We start from the raw sequence: 27,263 nt of genomic DNA, 5'->3' as shown, positions 1-27,263 counted from the left end.
CGGTGTTTTGTTTTTTTTGTTCACTATGTAGCTCTGCCCCCAGTATATTTGTGAGCTAGTGTTACCTTGGTTAATTATTCCTTTCTATCTGAAACATTTTATACTCCCTAAGATGGTCATGTGACCAGCTCAGATTTACTCGGGGTTATGGATTCAATTTCTAGTCAGTTTCTCAGTCTATGTGATGCTGTTACATGATCCCTACCAGAGAAACTGTCTAGAGGGGAATATAGACTGTCCTTTCACAATTACTGATGATGATCACACACCTATAATTGAGGAGATCACAGCTCATCCTCCAGACTGTATACTTATGGTCCGTAGCTTGTTTAGGTGAATATAGAAAGTAATGCTAATTAAATTGCCCCTCCAGCAGGCAGAATGATATAGCCTCTAGTTAATACTATGCTGATGCATCATGGGATTGCTTTAATAGAAAAAGTAAAAAAATCTCAACCATAAGATGGTGCCCGATAAGCATCAGACAGGAGGTTGCACTGCATGGAGGTGACTGCATTACAAAAAAGGAGACCTCAGAATGTCACAGGCAATCAGTTGAGGGGGGCAGGGAGAGACTTTTTTTTTTTTTTTGCCAGAGCAGCTCTTTAAAATTTTGTCTTGTTTTTTCCTTTTGCTAGCTTTTGTCCAGAACTATTCACTTTAGCGCTGTAACCCGCGCTGGATTGCTGCAGTTTCGCAGTGGTTCACAACACGCATGTTTCTCCTACATGACATTTTCTGCTAATTCGAGATCAAAAAAAATCTTGGGGAAAAAAAAATGGAAGGCTGTAAATTCCGCCGACTATTCTATTTACATAGCTCAGTGCATGAGATTGCTGGATTATGACTAATTTTAATGGCTACATTAAAAAATACATCTAACATCATTCTTAATTAGAATAATCTCTAAAGCCAGTTAAATGTTTCAGAAGACAAACAGTTTAATTAGCTAACCTACAGAGGCTCCCATCCCCCAAATGTGCACTAGCCTCAGACTTGGTGTTAGCCTTTCAAGCATTCTTAAACAATCGGATGAAAAGGGATTTTAGGAAGATTAGAGGACCGGGATGCTTTAGACGATGTCCGTTAATCATGAGATACGCAGCATCTACCAAGTTTCATCAAGAAACGAGTATTTAAATAAAGAGGAGAAGGAGGAGGGGAAAAAAAAACTATTTTGATTATCTAGTTAGCGTGAATTACAAGTTGTAATATTGAATGATAAGAAGTATTAAATCAATGTATTCCTTTAATTGTCTGCACAGGCAGAAGTACTTGCAAGGGTTGGACCAACGAGTGATATACTAGATTAGCATTCTGAAAAGGACAATGTTTTTTTTCCCAGGGATCAAGTCTTTTGTTGCTCTATCCCAGGGTGCTACAAGGCTGAGATTAAGTGTGGACCTCTGCGCCAGCACAATGCATAGTCTTACATGTCCTCTGTAGCATTTCATTGGACCTCCTCGAAGTCTTGTATGTATAATCTGTTGCATGTAGATACATTAGGAATCTTGGTCTTTCTCCGTTTTGAGCTCTATAGTTGTGGCCGTTTTGCCCATTTTGCATTTTGGCCTAGCAGCTTCCTCGTTATTCCTCCTGCTAATTACTGAACAATTTTACCATGATTTGTTGATATATTCTGGAAAAACGTGTCAATAGACAATTAAAATGGTTGTACAAAAATCAACTCTTATCCATCCATAGGATAAGTGATAAAGGTCTGATCATTTGGGTCCCACCTCTGACACCCACCGATCCCGAGAACACAGGGATCCTATGTTCCCCGTTCCTCCTCATGAGGGATTGCTGCAGTCAGGAGGAGATTAAATGGAGCGGTGGTTACACACACACTGCGCCACTCCATTCATCGTCAGTGGGACTGGCTGATATAGCAGAGCACTTGTACTCCGCTATTTCCATCAGCCCCATTGAAATGAATGGAGCTGCACATGCTCAGCCATCACTTCATTCAGTCTCCACGTCACTGCAGGTGGTTCAGCGAGCGCGTAGAAGAGGGGTACATGGGGCCCCTATTCTCAGAATTGTTGAGGGTCTTAACAGTGATTCTGGGACTACCCCTTTAAGACCGTTGGTTTCAGTGCACTTAGGGCACCTGAAATAAATATCTTTTTGTCTCCTGGCCAATTATGGATTCTATTAGTCATGAATATTTATAGCCGGCATATAACTTTCCAAGGGGTCTACTTTATTTGGATTCTTTTTTTTTTTTTAATAACAATAGTTTTTATTGAGTTTTCAATTATACATACAGAGGCATAGCAGTATGGGAAGATTTCCAGTTCTAACACAATGTAGCTACGAGCCTTGTATCTTCTAAATTAAAAATATATAACAGAATAATAGCAATCAGTCGTTATCATAGTTCACATCTTTCGTGGCTATTTTTTTTTTTTAAAAGAACATTATACAATAGAGAACAATGGCCTGGCCAGGGCCAAATCACATTTCAAGGGGGGGAGGGGAGGGTAAAATGGTGGGGTGAGGATATTCCTTCTCTTTCAGGACTGCCGCCCCTAGGGGCAAAAGCACCAGGAAATTATATTTAGGTTAGTAGGCTCAACCCCGCCATAGGAAAGGCGTAATTTATCCATGGAGTCCATATACTAAGGAACTTATCATTTTTCTCCTCTTATCGAGGTTAGCTTTTCATTTTATTTGGATTCCTTTTTATTTTGCTAAGTCATTAGTTTATTTAGAGGTAGGCTTCTATGTTTTATGTCTTTTCATTGTTTTTTGACAGCAAGCAAGTGATATTTTGCTCTATTCGGAGATCCGATCCCAGATCCTACCAAATTTACCAAAAGGCCCAATTTACGCTAAGAGCAATTACACTGAGCAGTCATAACTAGAATTCCCCAGTGTATATGCATATGGACATCATAGAAAGGCGTCTACTGCTCAAAACCCTCCGTCTACTTTTACACTGAGCAGCTATCATTCAGATAGTTACTCAAAGAAGTCATTAAAGCGTACGAATGACTTCTCACTCGTCATCCTGTTGGTGGCCGTGTTTACACAAAACTAATATTGTTTTAATGGCTCTTTCGAGCTGTTGGACAGCAGATATTCGTCCCATGTAAGGGTACCATAGCAAAATCAAAGAGTGAAAGAGAGACTCCCACTTTGGTGGACTTGGATCAACAATATATTAGATGGTTGCCCATCAATTTGAATGGTAAAGGTAAAGTCCCCTGGTGCAAGCATCGAGTCATGACTAACTCCTTGGGTGATGACACAACGTGACATTTCTCAGCAGACTGTTTTTGTCGGGTGGTTTGCCATTGCCTTCCCCAGTCATCTTTTTACCCCCCAGCACAAGTTGGGTACTCATTTTACCGACCTCGGAAGGATGGAAGGAGGTCAACCTTGAGCCGGCTACCAGAACCAAACAGGGATTGAACACGCACAACCTTCAGGTCGTGAGCGAGAGCTTAGGACTGCATTTCTACTGCCTTAACAGTCTGCACCACACGAGGCTCTTTGAATGACTGCCATGTAATAAAACATTGTAGAAATCTGTGAACAGATGAACTTTCCCCCACAACAGCAGCAGATTGCTTGGAGTTCCAGGAACTGGACCCGTGAGGACCTGCTCACAGTTGGAGCAACTTCTTCTAGAATTTTTTTTTTTTTAAGAGACTAGATAGTCTTGGTGAAACAACTCCTTTATTACCCCAGGCTTCACTTCTACATGACAGCAACACTTACTATGTAGTTTTTCATATTCCTTTTTACATCCAGCACTCTTGGCTGGAATCTCATTTCTTACAGTATATACTATCCTTCGTATGTACATTCTGAAGGATCTTTTCTAATTTACTCATTGCTCATGGCTATAATTCACAGTAATTATTCTTCTTTTTTTTTCTCTTCTCTCTCCCTGTGAAAATTTCCCCTTTAGCTACTTTAGTGTTAAATTTCTCTTAAACACACAGTGATGGGACAAATGATGTTCACACCACCCAATTGTGTGTGGGGAGAAAATGATTATTTAATTGGTTCACTGAAATGTTAACTGAAACAAACCTCGAATGCAGTAGGCTTTACTCGCTGCAGTGTTGCGCTAATGTCTGCATTCACTTGCAAAATAGTTAATTAGGGCACTTTAGTAGTTCATTTGCTTTTCCATTGATGTGCCCAGTCAAACAAGATGAATCTATTTTTTACATGTGGACACTAACTCCCAGGCCTATACTTTTACACATTTAATAGTAGAGGACGTAGATGAAAATCCAATCGTAAATGACAGCTTTTACCGTAATCGTTATGTCTACGGTACCAAAATAATTGTTTCTGAACCAAGGACAACCATGAGTGTTAGTATCAGCTGTCAGACTAGAACAAATCTATGCTAAGTAATGCATATGAACAATATTGGGAACCATCTTGACATAACAATTCCCATCATTACAAATATCTTTGCATTTTGATGGAGATCAGAGGGTTGATCCAGGGACTTTGACTATGTTCACACCTGCATTAGGGGATTCCGTTCTCCTGCTCTACTATGGGAGCAGCAAAGGGGAATTCCCTGGCCAAATGTATCTGTTTTATGATGGAACCAAGCGGCTCATTGACTATAATGGGGTCCGTTCGGTTTCCGTTCTGCCGCCTGGCATTTTACCAGACAAAAAGTCCTTCTTGGAGGATCTACGATGGAACCTCCGAATAGAGATGTGAGGATAGCCGTATACAGGTGGACATATTTGGAGCAAGGAAGGAATTATTTTGCCGTAAGATGAAGAAAATTGACTTCTGTCTCATAGAGATATTTTGCCTTCCTCTGAATCGGCACTGCAAGATAGTATTGTAGCCTCTTATTGACCATTGGTATCTGAAAACTGAAGATATCATTGACCATAGCTGCTGTTGGATAATCTGTTTGCTGTAGACTTTAGTTACGAAATAAGATAAAATAAAGGGTTTTTCCAGGGCTGAACATTGATGGTCTTTTTAGGGCCCCCATACATATAAGAAAAAAAGTTGTCCAAACATGTGGATTTCAGTGGGACCAGTTGACTCTTTTTTTATTTGTATGGTGGGCATCACAACTCTTTCCCCAACAGATGATATTGGGAAAAAGAAGAATCGAGTATGCTGAATTGCATTGCCAATCCTCCCAGGCATTTCCAGAGTTCTTGACAGACCAACACTGGACTGAATGAACTATGACAAAAAAAAGCTTAAATTTATAAAGATTATCTGCACATGTAAACCGACTGGGCTTTTGTTCTCACGTTCCAACAATTGCTCCATAAAGTAGGACCCCACACATAACACTATCAGTCACATAAAGGGGTTTTCTGAGTTAAATTATTTTTTTCAAATATGTCATCCCGATGGGTAAAAATAATAAAACTGCTAATAGTCATCTCTCCCGGCTTCTCACTTATCCCCCGATGACAGCTTTGGGTCTCTGCTATAAAGTATTGTGTGCAGGCTGCAGCAGCCTGTGTACAGGACATCACAGACTGCTGCAGCCAATCGTCAAGACCAGCACTCAATTGCCTATAAACATTGCGCCACAGCTGGGGACAAGCAGGGAGCCGGGAGAGGTGAGGATTAGAGGTTTTATTATCTTTCTACATAAGGATGATATATTTAAAAAAATTATTTAATCTACAGAACGACTAAATCGTTCAAACAAGCCAAAGTGAACAATAATTGTTTGGTTTAAACGTGAGTCAACGGCTGGACGACAAACAAGAATCGTTCACTTTTTGCCCATCCAGTTTGTAAAAGCCATCATTGGCTCGTTCGGTCCCTCTCATTCACTTATACAGTGAACGTGAAAGACTGAAGGATTCTTGTTTGAACGAGCCAGCAATGTATCTGCCTGTCTAAACAGGCTGGACAAGACCGAACAAGCTACCTGTAACATCACTAGCTCATTCGCTCGTTCAAACGAGAATCGGCTTGTCTAAAATGACCCTCAGACAACCCCTTTAATGCCAAAGGTGAAAAAGATGAAATTCTAGTTGAGCAATCAGTTGCAGTCCAATTAAGAGTCAAATTTCAGATGTTTAATTTAGAAGTATTTTGTGTTTTTTGGCCGTTATTTAATTGGAAGATTTGCTTATTTACACATGTCTCATACTTAGCAACTCTACAAACTGGTATAAACAGTCTCAACCCATCAAAGTGCTTCGCTGAACCAGCAGAGTGAATTTTTGACATTTTTATGAATTTGTAGGCTAAAGCAATTTGACAAGTCACTCCTCAAGTAGTAGTGCATTGGATCCAACCATAGCTTTTGTTGACCTCTTCTTTTTTACCTATTCTCTCATTACTGTGTTATTGCTGTGTCTCACTGGCATACTGCAAATGTCACCTTTGATGAGATACTCAACCACCTGTAAACAAACACTGTGTGAATATTCATTGTTGGACCCTTGATGAGCCGGCCCTATCAGCATGAACCATCTTTGTTTGTTATCTTAATTGAGTAAAAGCAATTTAGTTTACCATTTAATTGCAAATCTGTCCAGTAGCTGATTAGTTTCTCACTAAACCTCTGAGTATTCCTGTTTCTTACCTAGAATTCTGTATACTATGAGTAATTTCTTGTAGTCCTTGTCAAACATCTAGGATGGAGATTTTGGGATGCTCCAAGCAGGAGGTGGACAAACACATTAGGTAGAAGTAGTTTAATGGTTGAACAAGTGTTGGACAACCAATTATCCAGTAAACGATTATTTCGCCGGTGCAGCCATACACACTTGACCATTCACGTTCAATGACATCAGTTGACGGACAAAAGATCTTTCTGGGAACGTTCTTTACCAGAAATGAGTCCGGAAAAATATTTTGTTGAAGAGCATTCCCGGAAAAATCTACCGTCGGTAGATCATTTGTGGATGAAAATTTCAAACCCGACTTTTTTTTTCTCTAGACAATAAGTCTCATGAGTTGGCGAAAACCATCGTTTTTTTGTTAAATCCCACCCGATGAACGCTCGTTTTGGTTAAAAATATCTATTTTCATCAGCTTTATTCTAATGTGTATGAGCACCTCAACCCATGCATCAATACATAGTCAACTAACATTTTGTAAAAAAAAATACCCCTGAAGAAGCAAGTCTATGGTTTATTCCTCTTAAAGCACTTGCTTCATGCAGTTGACCATGAATTTTCACCTCGGGTTCTGTTCACAGTTCTCTTTGCCAATACTTGAAAAACTGTTGATTTGTTTTCTTAATTGATCGCATAGTCTGAAACAATATTGGTATTGCCTTATCATGCCAACATTTAAGTCATTACAAGGAACTCCTTGCCCGCATCGGCTGTGAGGATTATCAGACCCTTAGTTATGGTGTTTTGTAGGACCTTAATACTGTAGCTTGTATGAATGCCACACAACTACACCTACTATCTACAGTAAATTCCAAATAAATTAGTAAGTATGTATTTTGAGTGTTGGAAGAAATTGGAATACCCAGAGGATACCCAAGTAAATGCATATGAAAATCCAAACTGCAGATGTTGCCTTTTGTGGGATTTGAACCCAGGATCCCAGTGCGGCAAGGCACTGGGTTTTGCACTGTGATCCGTCAAAGTGATCAAAACATACCAGATGATCCTAGCAAAGCTTCATATCAATGTTGCAGCTTCACAAACTTGGGTTTCAATTTTTACAGTCGTACAAATCTGACAAGCCACAAAAGGTATAGTAGCCCTCCTTAATTTGGGAACTGGGTGGGGGTTCAAGTTGACAAACGGTTAGCTGCATTTCTTTCTCTATTACCTGTCAGGTATATGGTGGGGGTTTCAAATGGGTCAAACCCATAGCTAGACTTTCCTGCATCTGGGACAAAGGTTGAATTCACTACCTTATCTCTGTATTTTTACACCTTGGGCAATGCAAAGTGGCTTGTCACCACCATTGTAGCATTATATTGGGCAAAATTGCACCTATTTATAATACATACTGTGCAAGTCTAAAAGGTGTTCTCTTATCTCAACAATTCATTTCCACATGTCCCACTAGGATATATAAAAGTTGTGGAAAGGGGTCTACACTTCCCTTGATGAGCCAGAGCAAAGAGCTGCTAACCAACTAATAGGAAGATGAATGTAATACTCCATTCCCCCTGTAGTTGCTGCTGCTGCCAGAGAGTTAGACAACCAATGACAACTACTTCCAACACAATCGGCTGATTACCAGGGATCTAGGAACCTATTGTTGATAGGGAGGGGGACATTGTATAGCCCTTACAACTAGACAATAGCTGCATCAGTCTTTTCCTATAGAAAAGAGGTGGAATTTTACATAGTAATTATAGCAACAAGCAGATATCAATATTGCTAATATAACCTACTTTCCTATTAATTGTAAGACTAACGGTACAATTATCAGGTGACGAGTAGTGATCAAAATCATCCTTGGTGTTTTCATCATTACGCATGAGTGGTCAATACTCAAGCCTGAGAACAATTTAAAGCTTGACCTATTGGAATGCAGCCTACCATCCCCCACTAGACCAGTCTGTTAACATGCAGGTTTTCAGCTGGCATCATGTAAGACATATTTCCTTGTTAATTGATATTCCCTCGCCCTATTGTTCTCGTTGCTTCTTGAAGTACTGCCATAGCGCCGCTTTGGTGTGCAGTCGGTCTCCCCATACATTACCTAGAGTCGCTGGATTTCATAATCGGCTTTTATCCATGTTTATGTGGAGATCACAAATATGTGCGTGGCAACTTTACAGTCGATACTTTTAATCAGTGGCCAAAATACTCCTTTGTACTCAAAAGCAAATCTATTTACATCGGAAAAGCCCCAATCCCCCTTTTTTTTTTCTTAGCTCGAAAGTTGGAGCCATAGGGCAAGAGATAAATGAAAGTCCCTCTAAATCCATTGGATAATAGAGGCAGTGTTAAGGCTAACCACGGTGTTGAACTAAACAGAGGGATTACTCCTGGGTTTTGCATCAGTTGTTTTCTGCCGGGTGGCCTCACTTGTCAAAAAAAAAAAAAAGAGGAGAGTGAGAGAATAATGTTTAACGGGAGAACATTCACATGGCACTTTGAGAAAAGGAGTGTATGGCTAATTCCATCAAAGCTCAGAAATCAGTCATTAATTTATTCTAACCTTCAATTGTTGGTCATTTGTGCAACATCTGGCCTTTAAGTCCTAGACTCCAAAGCAAGTGTGAGGGGATGTCATGACTCGTCTTTTAGGAATTGTTTTTAAATTCTGGATTTTCCCTTTTTTATTAATTTAAATAAAATCAGAGTCCTCTCATCTGGCGCTGGGAATGTAATTATATTTTTTTTCAATTTCAATATGACTTCTAGACAGTTAAACGAAAAAAAAAGAATGCTGAACGAAAATGGGAGAAATAGAATTTTTATTGACGGCTCATGGTTAGCTAGTTTACCACTATTATAATTAATATATGCATCATGGTGCTGCCCTCAATTATAAGCTTATTCCTAAAGTGTAGGAAAGGACTATACGGGTGGTTTCACACACACAGCGGTTTTCAGAAAAACACCATGTTTTTTCTTTTTTTTAGGCAAAAAAACGCTGCAGCCAGAAGTTGGCTGCCAGTCATCTGTAAGTAAATCCTAAATGCACTACAGTACATTTTTTCTTCTTGATGCGCTTTTTTAATGTCTTCTTTTTAGTTCAGTGTTTTTGGCTTTTTTTTTAACTTTTTTTTGTATAGGTTTTCCGATTCAACATGAAATACTCTAGAATAAAAACATGTCAAAAATATGTAGATAAAAAGGTAGCCCTCAAAAAATACCTTCAAAAACATACAGTATGTTTTTTCGTTACTCTCAGAAAATCCCTTTAACTGGTATATACCAAAGTTTAAAAAAATGTATAAAATAAAGCAAAAACAAAATTTGAGAACAAAAAAAAACGTACTCACTGGTCAGATGTCTTCCTCTTTTCTCCAGACACATGAAAGTGGCTATATCGGTCAGGTGTCGTTTATTGTACACGTGACCAATCAGCCCACCCATCACTGGCTTCAGCGGTCACGTCCTATTCATGGCGCCATCACTGCAGCACCCTATGATTGACTGAGTGGTCGCATGTGTAATGAACGGAACCTAGTGAAAAAGCTTCTTCCGGGACCGGGGCTCCATGGCTGCACTGAAGGAGACATCTGACCAGTGATCGGGCTTTTCATTAAATTTAAATATTAAGTAACAAAATGTTGAAGTACGGTGAAATATTTATGACCAAAAGGGGTTAAATGAGGTTAGTTGAAAAAATCTCTCCTCTCCCACCCACATCGCAGTGGTTGTACTAAAGTTGTCGTGTAGGCCTAGCCTTAAGCCAAGTATGCAGGTCTAAAGGGAAGTCAGTTGAGAGTATGGTTGGTCCAACAGCCGTCTAATGACTAGCTTAAGGTCTCTTGGGTGTCCTTTCAACCTATCCGTATGTTTTTGGGATTGTGCTAGGAACTATAGATATCTGTGGGAATCTCATATAGGCACAGAGTGAACATATAAGCTTTTTGTATGTGGTTCAAACCCAAGGACGAAACTACAGTATATATAACCTAATTGTCACATAATACTTTGCGTAAAAATTAACGATGATCATTTGAGACTTCAACTTCTACCAACACCATAAAAACTGATTTGACAGCTACCAAATGCCCAAGCAGTCGAAACCACAAAAGTAACCATTAATTGTTTTGCCGGACCTTCCACTTCAGTTGTAAGGTCATTCCTTTTATTGCTGACACTTATACTATGGATTGCAGGCTATTTCTTCCTTGAGAACCTGTGATATACCAACATGTCTAATTCTACATCCTGTAATTAACATTTCAAATTAATGTTTCCAGATTTGGGTTTATCTAGACTTGTTAGTCAATTTTTTTGCGTGCTAGAAAAATTGACTGGATCCGTATTACAGTTAAGGTAATAACGCTCTTTATTGCCAAGTAATTAGCATGAAGATTAATTAAATTCATGTAAATGTAGAAACCCCTGTCTTCTGCTACAATGTCTTTCTAGGTAGCGGGAATTTAGCATATTGTCATCTAAGCGGAGACATTTTCTCAAAAGCCATTTCCATAAACATAAACCTAGTATGGCCGTGTTGTAAGACGCCTCAGAATGCGCACATAAGACATGTTTTATCAGGGTGGTCGGGAGATGAGTGACTTTTTTTTCTCCTATTTTAACAGCTTGTGAAATGCGATGTTTGAAATGGTTCTTTGAGAGTGAGCAGATTATGACTTGCATAGTGACTCTTAGCAGCCTTCTGGGAAATGAGCTGTTGACATTCTTTTGGGTCATCATCCAAGATAGGAGGGCAGCCACAAGGATTTAGCAGATAAATTCATCCAAAAAGACTTTTATCCATTTAACTGCAACTTGGAGACGTGTAGGATGGCAGCATTAATGTAGTCTTTATAAGCCATCAAAGTAAGCCTTATGTATAATAAAAAAAATCAAATGGGCAGGGTAATAACTTGCAGAGGTCTTCTGAGAGGTAATATGTTATTTACATAATTCCGAAGCATAAACCAATCTTGCCAGGAGTCTCCTTTCCTTCTGTAGAACAGAGATGTATTTGTTTAAAAGATTCACATTTTTTTTACATTGACAGAAAATGTTTTTTCGCCCAGGTTTTTAATAAATATTCAAATTTCGGCTAATTGCCTCCTCATGTGATGTTAGAACATCTTGACGGCCTTACGACTCCTCCCTCCACCCTACGTTACAATTTAGTTCTCTTGCCGTTTTTATTCTTCAACTTTTTTATAATTCAAGTGTTACGGTAAGGGCACAGCCGAGCCGATATATTGGTGTGATTTTTTCCCGTATAAACGAGGAGTGAAAAACTTTGTGACTTACACTATAGTGATACTATAGGCCGACCATTCAGGAAAGGTTCCCACAATGCCTTGTGCAGCCCAGGAGCTAGCAAACACCCTGCTGCGTTAAAAAAACTCCCCAAAAGACAAAAGCACAATGAAATAGAAAAAAAAAGCTTACCACCGGCAGCTTTCAAAACGACAAACGAGCCAAACTATACATCTCCACCACTCCAGTTTGGTCAGAATGCTAATGAGCTTGCTCTGATCTTTACTTGGCTTCCCGTGTTTTCTACATCTTCAAGGACCACATGGCGCTAGCAAAATAAAGACAACTAAATGAGAATTTCGAATGCTTTTTGTGTCCAGGCCCCGGTGCTTTTCAATTGACGCACTCTTTGGCTATTCTACATTAAGAGAGAAAAAAAAAAAAAAAGAATACAACAGGGGGGCTGCGTCCGAACGCTCCCAACTGAGGTAAATTTTTACAAAAGTAAATTAGTGTGATGAGGAAAATATGAGAGAAATTCTGATTAATTTCCACTTCATCATATCAATGACACCTTCAGCCTCACTCGCGCTCTCCTCAGAAGAGATCGAGATAAAAGATGAATGAGCCTGTTATTCACAATGAATGCCTAGTGAGATTTTTTTTTCTAAAATAGCCACATTGGACATAAAAGGCACTAGGAAGTACTCTGCATTAGCAGTTCAGATCACTAGTTAATGGGATGATGTCTTTTTTAGCTTTTGTCACGAGATTATTAGAAAGGACGGGATTCTGTGTCCATCATTTCATACCATTAAGTGCCTGTTGAGTACAAGTGCTAAAATGCAGGTTTCGGTGTATTGTTTCACATGCAAAGTAAGGGCCGTCGTGTAGTGACACCATCTTTATCGTTAGCAGGTGATTTATGGAACACTATGTATTTAGCGGAAGAAACCAACTTCGTATAACCGGGATCTCAACTTTATAGGGATATTTAGGTCTTCTAGGTTGGTCAGAAATCATTAGCGGAGAATATTTTAATTTCAGGTGACCCAAGAACGTTATTGGCGGCAGCTTGAATGTTGGGTATTCCAGCAGCTGAATGAGATAGTTGCAGAAGAACGCAGTACTGGATTAATTATATACTGGTATATGGCTGCTGTACCCTATTTTAGGTATTCTATAACCTCAGCTATTCTGAAAAATCGTAATCCCACATCACGGAAGAGCCCGGATTCCAGTAACATAACGCGAGTGCTGTCCTCCCTGTCTGATCAGCATAAGTGCGGCCACACTGCTTGCGCATGGCGATGACAGGCCGCTACTGCAATCTCTAGCATTATCTGTGCAGCTGGTGGCACTCACGCATGTAGCGCCTGGTGTTTAACTCTCAGCTCTGGTCTTGCAGGCAACCCAGGACAGAAGGGCGTATAGATTCGTAAGAATTGCTGTAGAAAAAAGGGGCATGCCAAGTAGAACCACTATCAAGTTAAGGACAGTGGCCCACTGGGCAGATTAGCCAATCCGGGCCTGATACCAAGCATAAAGGGTTATTACATATGAGTATTCTTTCTTTGATGGCTTTATCTATTCTCTTTATTTGGGATGTCCTGTTTTTCCACATTTACTTCTTGATAAGAATACTTCATTTTGGGTACAGTATTATGTACCCAAAATGCTATTAGAAAATTGTGAGGTTGGTAAAACTAAACTGGGTGATTTCAGAAAAAGTAGTGACTCTCTTGGCCATGCTCATACACCTTATGTTCATGTGTAGGTTATGACAATATCATTGCATATTTGTTTTGTTGATTGGGGTGAAATCTGGGTGCATTTTCCCACCATACCCCAAATATTTATGCATTCCAGATTTGACACAGAATCTGCACCAAAATCCACGTCAAATCCAATGACAACCTGCCTCCAATGCAAGTAGATGAAGTTCCCATATCCTTGTTCACATGCAGCAGAAATCCCCTGGACAGATCTGTAATGCGGGAGCCCAAAAGGGACATAATAATCTTATTTGTATAGCGCCAACTTATTCCGCAGCGCTTTCAGGTAATTTATTACCCCCACCAAGCTGGGTACTCATTTTACTGACCTCGGAAGAATAGAAGGCTGAGTCAACCTTGAGCCGGCTACCTGAACCAAGCAGGGATTAAACCTGCAACCTTCCGGTCATGAGCAAGAGTTTAGGACTGCATTTATGCTTCCTTAACACTTTGCGCCAGATATTCCACATGGAAAAAGTTGGGGATTAGTCCATTTGATTACTGCTGCAAATTCCTTGTGGAAAAAAAGTACGTTGGTTGAGTGTAAAGATACCCTGCATTGAATGAGAGTAATAACAAAACCTTTGCCTCTGTCACTAGTATGTGAACACTGCAGCAATATTTTTTTACATGTGTCTAGTCCACTAGTAGACCAGCCAAAGTTGTATTCATACCACGCTTTTATCTCCATCCCAGGGTTCCAAAAATGGATTCAGATGGAACCCTCTGACGGAACCATAGGCTTCTATTGCCTCAATGAAGACCAATAAGCTTTCCATTTGAGCAGCCTTCTGTTTGTTTCCAGCACTTGTGCTGGACAGAATAGCATGGTTGGAAGCTTTGCCACTCTTGATCTAATATGCAATAGAGCTTGTTACCCCGCATCCGGTTAACCTATCTGTGCCTCTTGTAATTAAAGTTATTATAGGAGTTATTGATATAGATGTGAAGAATGACCAAAAGTCCTAATGCGCTCCCCACTGCCAAAGTAGACGTGTTTCGAACCGTACAGCTCCTTCCTACATGTCTGTAGATGGATGAAGGAGCTATACGCCCTGAAATGCCTCTTCTTTGGCATATTCAATAGACCACTATTGGGTTCAATTGTGTTTTTGGCCGTTCTTGGAGTCGCTTACGTCTGATCTATTTATTGGAGTGGTTTTTCTACAGATGCAACAGACCTTAGAGTGTATTAGGTGATATTTTGTTTTTGTGCCTGTTTGAACCATCCAAGGAAGCGCTGTGCCTTATTGTTTTGTCTAGGAGTATTCATATAGATAGAACCATTAGGCAACTTTTATATAAATATTGAATCGTCTCCAAAAATGCCCCCATCTCCCTTTTAGCACATTGAAGTTTGACACTATAAGGTAATGTGAACAAATACTTAAGTCATCTATTTTTTCACCGCGACTTTGTCAAAATTCAGTCCTATTGGTTTATATTAACTTTTGTTTGATCTGCTTTTCGTCAAGTCCTCACGACTGTCTGTCCTAATAGGTTGCATTCGCTGGTCTTCTTGAGGAACCATCAATGATAAATATAATAAAGTCACTTATTGAAGCATTCCTATATGAGAAATGTAATTAACGGGCAGCTATAAATGGGCACTGGATATGGCGCTGCCATAAAAGTGTCTAACATAAATATTTTGAAGCTCTTTTGTTCAATTTGTTGGTTTCTGTAAATGCGCATCTTCGCTCTCCCCGCTTATTGACTGAATGAGCTTTTCCTGGTGTGAAGTGTTTGCTTCGAGCTAATAAGGTATTTTGCGGAAGCTGCAGCTGCGCCCCTCTCCTCTCCAGCTTGTATTTACAGTTTTACACTAGATTAATTATTTTAATGTCTAATAAGGCTTGTAAACATTTACTGAAAGTCTGTAGGTAAAAAAAACAACTTCAGACTGTTCGAAGGTGGTGAACATGCGGCTTTCCCATACTAAGAAGTATTGCAAAGTTTCATGTAGTCACATGACTACTGATTTATGCAAAATACAAAAAAAAACTATTTTTTTCTATTTTTTTTAAAGGGTAACAACTTCCTTATTTTAAGTTACTACTACTTTGGTTTTTCACCAGTACATTACTACTGCTTGTACACACTTTGCAAGGCCTAAGGTCCCTGATAGGATAATGCAAGGGAAACTTTTTTCCACCATCTAACCCCTTCCCAGGACAGATGATTTTCTTTCTTTTTCTTGCCATTTTTTTCAGCCGCACCTTCAATGAGAGAAATTTTTGTTTTTCCACTGAAATACATGAGAGCTTGTTTATTGCAGGATGAGTTGCATTTTTTAATGGTGCCATGTACAGTTGAGCAAACATACTCTGTCGAGCTTGATGCTCGTTCGAGTATTAGCGTACTCGATGGTGCTCATTACTCGAACGAGCATCAAGCCGTGTTCGACCCTGTCCCAGTTTTTGCCCCCCCCCCCCCCCCCCCACTGTGCCTGTTTTGGCCCCTCCCCGCCACAACGCAGCGTGCGTCATTGGCATTTTTCTTTTTTCTGGGGGAGAAAGAGGGAGGGAGGGAGCGGGAGAGGGATAAACCTAGAAACAAAAAAGCTCGGCACCCGGTGTTCCACATACAAAAATGCTCGAGTCTCCCATTGTAGTCAATGGGGTTCGTTACTCGAGTAGAGCTCTCGAATTTTTCGAGAAGCTCGACTCGAATAACCCAGACTCGAGCATTTGGGTGCTCGCTCATTTCTAGTGTCATGTATAATCCCATATTGTAAAACTTTTTAAATATCTTTTTTTTGTGGGACAGAATGGATCAGCCAATGTTTTTCAGGTTTTGTTTCTACACCGTTCACAGTGTGACAAAATTGGCAAGTTAACTATATGCTGTGGGTCAGTACAATTATAGTGATACCAAAATTGTAATTTTTGTTATGTTTTACTATTTTAAAAAAATGATTACTACTGTTTACTTTTATTTTTTGTTTTCTGGTATTCACCTGTAAAGATGGCTTGATGGCAATAGTTGGAACTTTTACAGAGGCAATACCATTTTTTTATTTAGATTTTTATATGATAAATGGACAGTTTTTTTGTTTTTAACTCTCTTCTATTTTTAAACATTGTATTTAAGTCCCAAAAGGGAATTTGAACATATGATCTCTTGATCGCTTGTATAATATGTTAAAATAGTGTAGTAGCTTGTCAGTGTTAACCTATTAGGCCCTGCTTTGGGAAGGGTATAATAGGCTTCCGTACATGGCAGTCTTGAAGATTATTGTTATGCCTTGGGCTGCCATGACAACCGCTTGGCTGCCAACGATTGCCCCCTTGTAATGTCTAACTCTTCAGATTCGGCTGACTATTGAACACTACATGTGATGGGTTAAACGCTTGAAATCGGAGTTATCTCTGATCCTTGGTATTACAGGGAGATCATCAGTATAACACAGCTGCCACCTACTACATACGGAGAGGACTCAGCTCCTTAACCCACTCCATGCACTCCCTTCCAACTTTCACTGTACATGTCGGGAAGGTTTAAAGTAGGCATGGGCAACTTTCGGAAAATACTACACTTGTTTACATAATTTACATACTTGACATTTGGAGGATTTTTTTTCTTAAGCTAACAATTGTGCCATGACTTAATATATTCACAGTGTTTAATTAGCAAAATTAGATCAACCAAAAAATGCATAGATTTCACACGAAACTGACCAGACGAGGGTACCGGTGTCACCTTCCAGTGTTTAGGTGCACAATGCTGGGTCACCTACAACAGTTCAGCTGACTGAACGCTCATTAGCCCAGGAAACATTGCATGAATGTATTTACATAATCCACTAATGGTTATGTTTGACCCGACCTGGTTGCCCGATAGTAGCCTCTGTGGTCAACATTGCTTCTACTGCAAGTTCCATCATGGTTATATTCTGATCAGTAATGCAGTAAAGGTCCAGCTATCTGTCTTTGGAGCTGCTTATGAGTATGTTAGCATTAACTGCAATTAGATGTTTCTTAATCTCCTTAAACCTTATTTCTTTCTTAACATTTACCCCCTCTACAATTGGAAATTTAGTAATAGCCTCTAAACTGCAGCCATTCTAGGTTTGACTACTCAATTTCAAATTACAAGTTCGATTTTTAAAATTTGGGAGCCCTGTTTTCTTCCGATATGGTTTTATCTACAGATGGGGTTTAGAAGTAAATTTCTATTTTCGTAGGTTTGAGGAATAAAGTAAATAAAATTCTAAGTTCTTTTCTCTAGCATTTCCATTTTGTGGAAGGACAAAATTGCCTTTTCTTCCCCCTTCTTTTACTAAACAGCTAGAATGCAGCCTCCTTTTTATTTTTCAGTAACAAGACGGCTCGACCACTATAGCCTACTCCAAGTAATTAAATCAATCCTTTGTACTTACCGTATTCTCCTCTAGTGACGGTACGAGATCTGATTATATGCTTCATGCATATTCAAAGTGAGCTACTGACAGCTCTTTAATGAGCTCTTACTTAATCAGAGTGAACAATGTTCATCTTGTTTTTTTTCTTCATCCTCCTCCTTGTACGGGAGCTTGAGGAACATTTGGGGAATAAAATGAAACATTCTGCTTTCATTTACAATATGTACAAGTATATATGCTGGATCTTGAAAGGCATTTGTGTGGTATAAGTTCCATTTCTCTTTAATAGTTTGATGGGTAAATTGGATTACAGATATTGGATTAATTAACAAATGGGTGAAGTAGAATTGATAAAATGTTAACGAAGATCACAGACTCAAAATTTTTTTTTTATCTTCTGGAAAAGAGGCAGAAGGGTTCTTTAACTGGTTATTAAATGCAAGAGTAATTTGTTTAAAGCCTTCTCCGCTCCACAGAAGATAGATGCTGCTGAGATGTGCTCCTTGTCTTATGACTTTCTAAGATTCTTGGCCATAAACTTGTAATTGATTACATTATTACTAAAGAGAGCATTGTGTATCCATTCAGCCTCAAATTTCACATAAAGAGTCCATGACTTGTGTGGCGTCTACCGATTCGAAAACCTGCCTATAGGATTCCTTGGTGCTCTCACCCAACACCAGCTCTTCTGAGCATACATGCATTCTGAATGTAGAAAGGGGAGTATACTACTGCCAGACACCTGGCAGCAGCTTATCTCTATAAATATTAAAGAATTGGGCATTTACGCCAATTTGCCCAATCCTAATCTTCCCCCGCTTCTGCCTTTTGGTGAAAAGTTGGAGGCACACATACACATTAGGGTCCTTTTTACACAGGATGCCTGTCTGGTACTTCTACACCTAATAGTCACCAATAGCCACACAGGTCTACAAAGTTGCTGAAGAAACACAAAGTAGGATATATTTATTCAATAATATTTTGAAAAGCTTCTTCATTTTTTTATTTTAAATACAATGAACCAGTTGGGAGGGTTCATATCGCTGTACCCTGAAGAGATGAAATATTGTAGCTGAGGTGGACATACCCCATATACTAAATGTACTTATGATTATCTTCTTCCTTTCTGAATAATGAATTTCTAACTATTGGAATGAATGGTTATTTCCTAATCTGGAATATCCAAGAAAAAGCATTTTCAATGCCCACCAGTTTACCCAATTGTACAGTGCATATAGTAAATTGCAGTATCTCAACCGGCTACAACAACCAGAAACAGTTTCTACTTCATGTAAAGTTAGAGTTTCTGAAATATTTAATGTTCTGTCTATTAAAGGGATATTCTGCCCTTTTTTTTCAAGTAATAACAGATGGGGGTCTGCCGTTTGGGATTCCCTTCCATCTGCTGAGCATCCGGCCTGCTGCCAGTGCAATGGGCCGGACCCCAACCATCAACTGCTAATGACTATCCAGGGGCAGATTACTCCTTCAATGAAAAGCTTTCCAAACATACACTTTGTATTGTGTCCAGGAACATACCTTCACTCTTTACATCCAGTTAATTTATGTGTAGGAGCACATAAGTGTCAAAGTAGGTGGTAAGTATTCCTGTAGTGATATTAAAGGGGTTGTCCTTGGGTTAGGTTATCAATAGTTAATAGGATGGATTGCCACTCGGGATCCGCATCGATCAACTGATTATCAGGCTCATTGTCAGTGCTGACAATGCTGGAAACAGATAACACTGTAAAATTGCAGCGGCCTGGTTTGGTACTACAGTCCTAGTGAATTCAATGGGAGCTGCGCCTGCAGTGCCAAACAGGCTGCTGCAATGCAAATAACGCTGTCAGCACTTACAAATGGCCTGGTGGTCAACTGATCAGCAGGGATCCCAAGCAGCAAACTTCCCCATCAACTATTGATGACCTATCCTGAGTAAAAGTCCTGTACAACCCTTTAAGCCTTTTGACCAAAAGTTGAGAGTAGAGTTGACCATCAAAGCAGTAAGAAGCATTCAGTGACAGCTAAGACTGTAAGAACCCAAATTGAAGTAATGAGGGGCCGTTCACTAGACTTCCGGGAGTTTCTGGAAAACACAATAATTGGAATTTTACCTATTGAGGCTTGGTTCACATCAATACGATTTCCGATTCATAAAGACAATACATCCTGTAGAAGATAAATATTCCCGAATATATTTTTAATGGATGCCGCAATATAAGATGGCCATACATATTAGATGCCTAGCAGTGAATTGCATTGTTTATCCAATGTGTATGAGGGCAGCTTGGCTGTTACTAGATGGAGATGTCAGCAGACCAGACATGTTTTATTTTACCCTGCCCGATCCTGTGTTCCCCTGGGAGATGAGCGCTGCCAGAGATATCTGGCAGCCCCTCATCCCCTGCTCCCTATTACACTTAACATGAATGCTTGGCTGATGTATTTTCTTATAGGCTATATTATGTGTAGCCAGCTGAATGCCGGTGCGAAATGTTGACACTGGTTCTCACTGCATCCCAGTAGTTCCGGCACAATATGCTGACAATCTCGTATTTGTAGGACCTTCCCCAACATCTCATCCAATATCGGAGAGGTTGAATGTTCCTTTCTATTGTGTTTTAGGGAGGCGTTTGGCAGCCATTCATCTCCCTTTGTTTTAGTAGAGTCTGAGTGTTTGGCCAAGCCAAAAATGAATGTTAATGGTAAATTGGCCATTTCAATTGTCCGTCCCATAATGGACAATTATTATATCTGTGGCAGCTTCCACTCCAGAGCATGACATCTAGATTAAATGCAGGGCGTTCACTCGATCTAGTCCTTTTAGTAAGTGGCTTTCAGTAAACTGTCATGTATGCTCTTGGGAAACGCTAGCACTTGCTCTAGTGTTTGATGGACACTGTGATACAATTGCTTTCAGTACAGAACACATGTTTACCTCGTGTAGAGATTTTATTAATTGTTCTACTTCTCGCCCTTTCATGTCACTAGCATTGTTTGTTCATCAGAGTTTCTGTCAAGTAAAGGTCATCAATACATTTCACAACGGACCTCTCCATCAGTATCTGCAGTGAACTAATGAGAGCGTAGAGTGGCGGACGTGCATCAGGGAGTTAGTCAATTAATATTTGTACAGAAGGAAATATTCCCGTCAGATGAATGCGAAGTGAGCGGTATATTTCTGTATTTACCCTTCTGTCTTGGGTTCAGATTGTCCCAGATGGTTTCCTAGAGATGTTAGAATATAAGTAACCTTTGCAATGACTTTTTGGAATCTGTCGTGTCTGGACATGAGGAATAACACCAGTTCTAACCATTACATCCAGCAATTTTTAGTTGTTCTGTAGACTCTATCTCTAATGGTCAGTTTATTCCTAAACTCCGCTCCAGAGGAGGAGACTAGCTGCTATGATGACTCCCATACACATCACACATAAAGAAGAGGAGATACTGCTCCTCTATCTCTCTGTAGCACACCCTTAGAAGGACAGTTATAGAGCAGTGCTGAGCAGTGTAGCTGTAAGTGCATCACTTACTATAAGCTGTACTCATGGCTTTGTGTGTCTCTGCCTCTCCCTCACTGCAACTTATCCTTCTGCTTTCACTCTCTATAGACCTCCCATGGGCAGTAGCTGTTACCTAATCAGATTTTTCCAGTAAATTCAGAGTGATCAATCAGCTCAGCAGGAGAGGGGAGTGTAATAAGCAAAGGCATTTTTTGTAATAAGGAGTATTACAAAGTTTTTTTATCGTCTCATGCACTATTTATTTATGGGGTGGGGGAGGATTTAAAATTCAGTTTCTTGAGCGGGGACCCCTTTCTGTGATGTTCTTCTGCCCTAATAGGCATATGGACAAGGGTTGCCTTCCTGAGACAACCCCTTTAATTAGACTTGCGAGAAATACGCATCATATTTTGGGGAACGTTTTATACATATGTCACACAGTGGAGACTTCTTCTTAAAGGGAATGAATCCCCTATATTTTTTACTAATTAAAACCAGATAGTGTTATGCTCTATATTCCATTTTTTATACTCTGCTTTATTTCCTGAATATATTTTTTTTATTCTGTAGTCTGTACATGACTTTGGGAACTGCCAACTAATCTGAGCTGCATATAAAGGGGTTTTTCAGGCATTTCCTCAAGATAGGTCATCAATAGTTGATCGGCGGAGATCTGACGCTTGAGATCCCCACCAATCAGCTGATGCTCTGGCATCCTCTCAGTGCATTGGGGCAGAACATCCACATTAGTGGTCAGAGCTGGAGATGTAATAGACTATTTTACTTCCATTGAAATCAATGGGGGCGATGTCTTCTATTACACTCCTGGCTCCTCGTCGCCGTCAGAGCCAGAAGTCTAGTAGCAGACATCACTCCCGTTGATTTTAATGGGAGTGAAACTGTCTTACACATCTGGCCCTGACACCAATACAAACATCAGGACCTGCTGATGGGTGGGGATCCCAAGAGACGGACATCCTCCAATCAACTATTGATTAACTCATCCTATACACAGTGGACAGGTGCTGATCCATTCGCTTCAGTTGTAGACTGTTCTAGGCATGTTCTGTGACATGTCATTGTGCATTGAGGAGGAGGAGGCAAGCTGTGACTGTCACCCATTGTGAATGGTGAATCCTGTGTTCTATATATAAAGGTATTAACCTTTATTGTAATTCTGCCTGTGATAATAGTAAGAAGACTGCTGATTTTTTTTTCTACAGAACAGGAAGTATCAGACTATTATCAGGCCTAGTGGTCAGTGTGAAAAATGCAGAATTTTAAAAAATATACCATATATACTTGAGTATTAGCCGACCCGAGTATAAGCCGAGTCAATAGGTTTTACCACAAAAAAATGGTAAAACTTATTGACTCGAGTTAAAGCCTAGCTAGACTCGAGTATATACTGGGTAAAAAAACCCCGCAATACTCACCTCTCAGCTGGCGTCTGTGTCTCCGTCGCAATGCTCTCCCCGGCGGTGCAGCAAGCTGCTTCAGTCTTCTCTCCGCTGTCATCTCCCTGGCTTGGTTTTAAAATCCCTCACCGTCAGCGTTGTGTGAGGAAGCGCTGTGATTGGATCGAGCGCCGGCCAATCACAGTCGGCACTCGATAAACCAATCACAGCCATTCAGTGATGTCATTCACTGAATGGCTGTGATTGGCCGGTGCTTGATCCAATCACAGTGCTGAGGCCGAGGGATTTCAAAACCAAGCCAGGGAGGTGACAGCGGGGAGAAGACTGAAGCAGCTTGCTGCACCGCCGGGAAGAGCATCGCATCGGGTATACAGACGCCGGCTGAGAGGGGAATATTGTGGGATTTTTTTATTTTTTTTTAACCTCACTCGAATATAACCTGAGGGTGGCTCAGCTTGTACTCGAGTATATACAGGATATAGAAACAAAAAAAATAAATAACCATAAATTCATGAAAAAAAATGTTTACAGCAGGTCATTTTCCGATGATATTCCCTTTAAAATCTGTAAGGTATTGATAATGTAAACGTACCCTTATTTTATACCAATTAACTGATTTGTTCTTTAGGTCATTCAGAAAGTACCGCTGACATATTAGGTCTATGATACAGGTATTGGCTATTTCTGTATTTCGGCATTACTAGCGTCTCATCCTGCCCTCCACAGCGGCAGCGGTGCCACAATCCTCCGTCAGCGGGTGGTTTAACATTCATTAGGTCGCGGAGTCCTTGCAATCCTTTGGCCAGGGTTTTGTAACAAAAAAACATTTTCATAGATGGCAGATTATACTTTTTGATTAACCCCCGAGTCTAAGTATATAGAAAATAGCCTGTTAAATGAAGTATTGTCCAGGGAAGCCATCTGTTTGTCTAGTATTGAGAGCCTCCTCTTATCTGTTATTAGTTATTGACAAAACATTATCTGACCGGATTTTGTGCATTTTTACCCCAAGCTTCGGAATACTAAGGAAGTGAAGGATGCGAGTGACATTACTTTATATTTATGGGCTGTGCATACAGTGGCTGCGATGATGCTGATAAAAAGCGGCAGCGGAAAATTGTGTGTGTATATCTGTGTACAAAGGATTGTGTCTACAACATTCAACATATAAATGAGGTGTATCACAGAATATTACACCCGCCGCCCGTGTTCTCGCCCTCTCCTCATAAATTGTTTACACAGCGGGACGTTTCCACATAGAAGGCAGCGGGTTTGGGGAATATATTTTAGACTCGGTTAACTTCAAGCCTCATCGGTTCTGCAAGTTCTTAAGTATATAGACATTATACGTTGGACAGTCTATATATTAATCGCAGAAGGTCATCTGTTGAAAGAGCAAAATCCTTTCTAAGATATATGGGGTTTGCATACAAAGGACGGAAGGAGAAGGATATTTTCCAATAAATAGCGGTTATGGATGTTTTAAGCTTTATCCTCATTGCTGATTTACATAAAAGGCATCCCATCAGGACTAGCTCCGGCCACATGTCCCGTTACGGTATATAGATGTTAGAGCAGGGTCTCTGGCCAAAACCCCTCTAAAACCCCCCTCTATGAGCCAAGCAACAGCTCCAGTATTAACCCTCTCCAATCCGCTGTCTGACGTCTGAAGACATTATGATTTAAGGCTGTACAGCTCTGATGTTGGAAGACGTCCGTCGGGGTTCTCTTACTGTATATTGCCAGCCTCTGGCGTCGGAGCCTATTCAACGTGTCACCTCATGCAGTACTGGCTTTAGCCAGCAGATAGCACTGTTGTATACCAACAGAAAAAGAGTAAGCCCCGTAGGAAAAGCAGGATACAAACTGGATTGGAAAGCGTTAACAAGCAGTCCATGTATTAAAGGAGTATTACAGTTACATTGTTATACCCTATCCACAGGATAGGGTATAACTAGCTGGTTGGTGGGGGTCGGACCATTGAGACCACCACCAATTGCTATAATGGAGGCTCCATGTCCCTGAGAGACTGGCAAAATAAAGGGAGCGGCAGTGCACGTGTTCGGCCACCGCTCAATTCATTCTAGTGGGAGTGCCCAAAATAGTCAAGTTATAGTGTTTGGTAATCTCCAGCATTCTCATTGAAGTTAACGGAGCAGTGACTGAGCATGCACACTGATGCTCCATTCATTTTGCCAGTCTCTCGGGACACTGTGATTGGTGGAAGTGCCAGCGGTTTGGTCCCCACCGATCAGTTCATTATTTCCTATCCTGCAGAAAGGGGGTAATTTAATGTCACTGCCTGATGAAGAGGCCTAGTAGCCTCAAAAGGCTGCATATATACTTTTTCTGGTAGTCTTTTTTAAAAGGAATCCTCTCTATAATACTTCTGTTTTCTCATGCAAGAGTATTTAGCATCATAGATTTTTCGGGCTAACACCATAGCACACTGTTTTTGCTCTACATGGATAAGTCATGAACAGAGCATGATATATACGTATGATGAATGTCATACAGTGGGATCCTTGACCCACAGGCTCCCATGTTTAAAAAAGAAAAAGTACTGTGCGGTTTATGTTGTTTTTTTTAACTGGACTCGGGATGGAATAACAGTCTACTTTGCTGTTTCACACAATTTTTCTTTGTTCTACCGACATATACCAGCCATATGGAAGCTAAAAGGACTCTGGAACAAGGACAGCTCTGTACATTGTACAGTGGTCGTGAATGATACTGCAAGCTCAGTTTCATTCAAGTGAATGAGTCTGAACTTGCAGTACCATTTACAACCACTGCACACATAGTAACATAATATGTAAGACCCAAAAAAAACACATGTCCATCCGGTTCAGCCTATTACCCCCCAATGTTGATCCAGAGGAAGGCACAAAAAGACAATGAGGTAGAAGCCAATTTTCCCCATGAAAGGGAAAAACAATTCCTTCTTGACTCCAATCTGGGAATCGGACTAATCCCCGGATCACCGACCCTTCTGAAGTTATTAATGATTCTAACATATAATATTGTACCGCATGAGAAAGGTGTCCATTCCCCTCTTGAACGCTTTTATCGAATTTGCCATTACCATGTCCTCAGGTAAAGCGTTTCATAGTCTCACTGCTCTTACAGTAAAGAACCCTTTATGTTGGTTTAGAAACCTTCTTTTCTCTAAACATAGAGGGTGCCTCCTTGTTACAGTCAAGTCCTGGGTATAAATAGATGATGAGAGAGATGATGTCTGAATAGATGATACAGAGATCTCTGTATTGTCCCCTGATATATTTATACATAGTTATTAGGTGGCCCCCGAGCCATCTTCTTTCTAAACTAAATAATCCCAATTTTGATATCATCTCTGGCTATTGTCCATCCATTCCATTTATTACTTTAGTTGCCCGCCTTTGTACCCGCTCAAACTACACAGCTAGGCTAGCTCCAGTGTACAGAGTTGTCCTAGTTCCGGTGCACAGCATCTCTGCAAACAGCTGGTCACTGATCTGATATTGACGACCTAGCTTAAGGATAAGTCCTCAATGAAAGCAGAATTCTAGAATACATTTGCATGAAATTAAAACAAAAAAAACCTCGTCTTTTGTCCCTTATTTTTTTTCTAACCTTGTAACAATGACTGGGAAGGGAAAGCCAAGCCAGAATTCATACACAGGCAGCTGTTTCTGGGTGTTTGCCCATCATCAGTGAGCAGTGGGTTTCTGTCTTGGCTAGCGACTGCACACTGATGATGGGCAAACACCCCGAAATAGCTGTCTGTGTATGGATTCTGTCTTGGCTTTCAATTCCTAATCATTGTTACAAGGCTCGTATAAAGAGTCTAACATTGACTTGCAGGAATGCTGCCTTCTAATAGGTGGTATTGTTTCTTCTCCCTTATTTGCATATTACCCAGAGGAGCATGAATGACCTTATAAGTCTCCTCACTCACTCTCCCTAAGGAGAAAAGATAGCGTTCCTGACTTACATTTTTTTCTGTTGCGCGACTATTCAGACAATAGTTGTCCTGTGTAAAGCTTCTACTCTCTTTGGCTTGTATATGTGTGCGTTTTTAATGTTTGTGTGTCTGTGCATTCAGCTCACTATATAATTTTTTCCTTTTTTTTGGCAGGAACGTATACAGAGGAAGAGGAGACGTTGATGCAGGAATGGTTCATGCTTGTGAACAAGAAAAATGCCCTTATCAGGAGAATGAACCAGCTCTCACTTCTGTAAGTACATGGGGCACCTGTCTCCATTGCACTTATGACAGTACATGTTATGATTTATGCAAAAGTAGTTCCACTAAGTAGTCTCAGTCTTTTGTCTCTATACGAGTCTTTTTGCCCTCCAGTGGTGTTGGCGCCAGATAAGCTTTGGTTCTCTCCCATCCTGATGTCTTCACACTTTGAGTG

At 40.2% G+C, this 27,263-nt stretch overlaps 1 protein-coding gene across 6 annotated transcripts in view; it reads left to right on the top strand.

Annotated features, from left to right (window-relative positions):
* The window catches only part of EHBP1 (EH domain binding protein 1), a 365,541-nt gene that overhangs the window by 312,940 nt on the left and 25,338 nt on the right, over positions 1-27,263 (top strand). For all 6 annotated transcript variants that reach the window (XM_066595508.1, XM_066595507.1, XM_066595505.1 and 3 more), the window contains one exon: positions 26,981-27,080. In XM_066595508.1, coding sequence (XP_066451605.1) covers positions 26,981-27,080 — 100 coding nt within the window. The remainder of the gene's footprint in view (positions 1-26,980; positions 27,081-27,263) is intronic.

The sequence above is a fragment of the Eleutherodactylus coqui genome, chromosome 3, assembly GCF_035609145.1.
Source record: "Eleutherodactylus coqui strain aEleCoq1 chromosome 3, aEleCoq1.hap1, whole genome shotgun sequence".
Lineage (NCBI taxonomy): Eukaryota > Metazoa > Chordata > Amphibia > Anura > Eleutherodactylidae > Eleutherodactylus > Eleutherodactylus coqui.
This window is presented reverse-complemented; position numbering and strand designations above follow the sequence as displayed.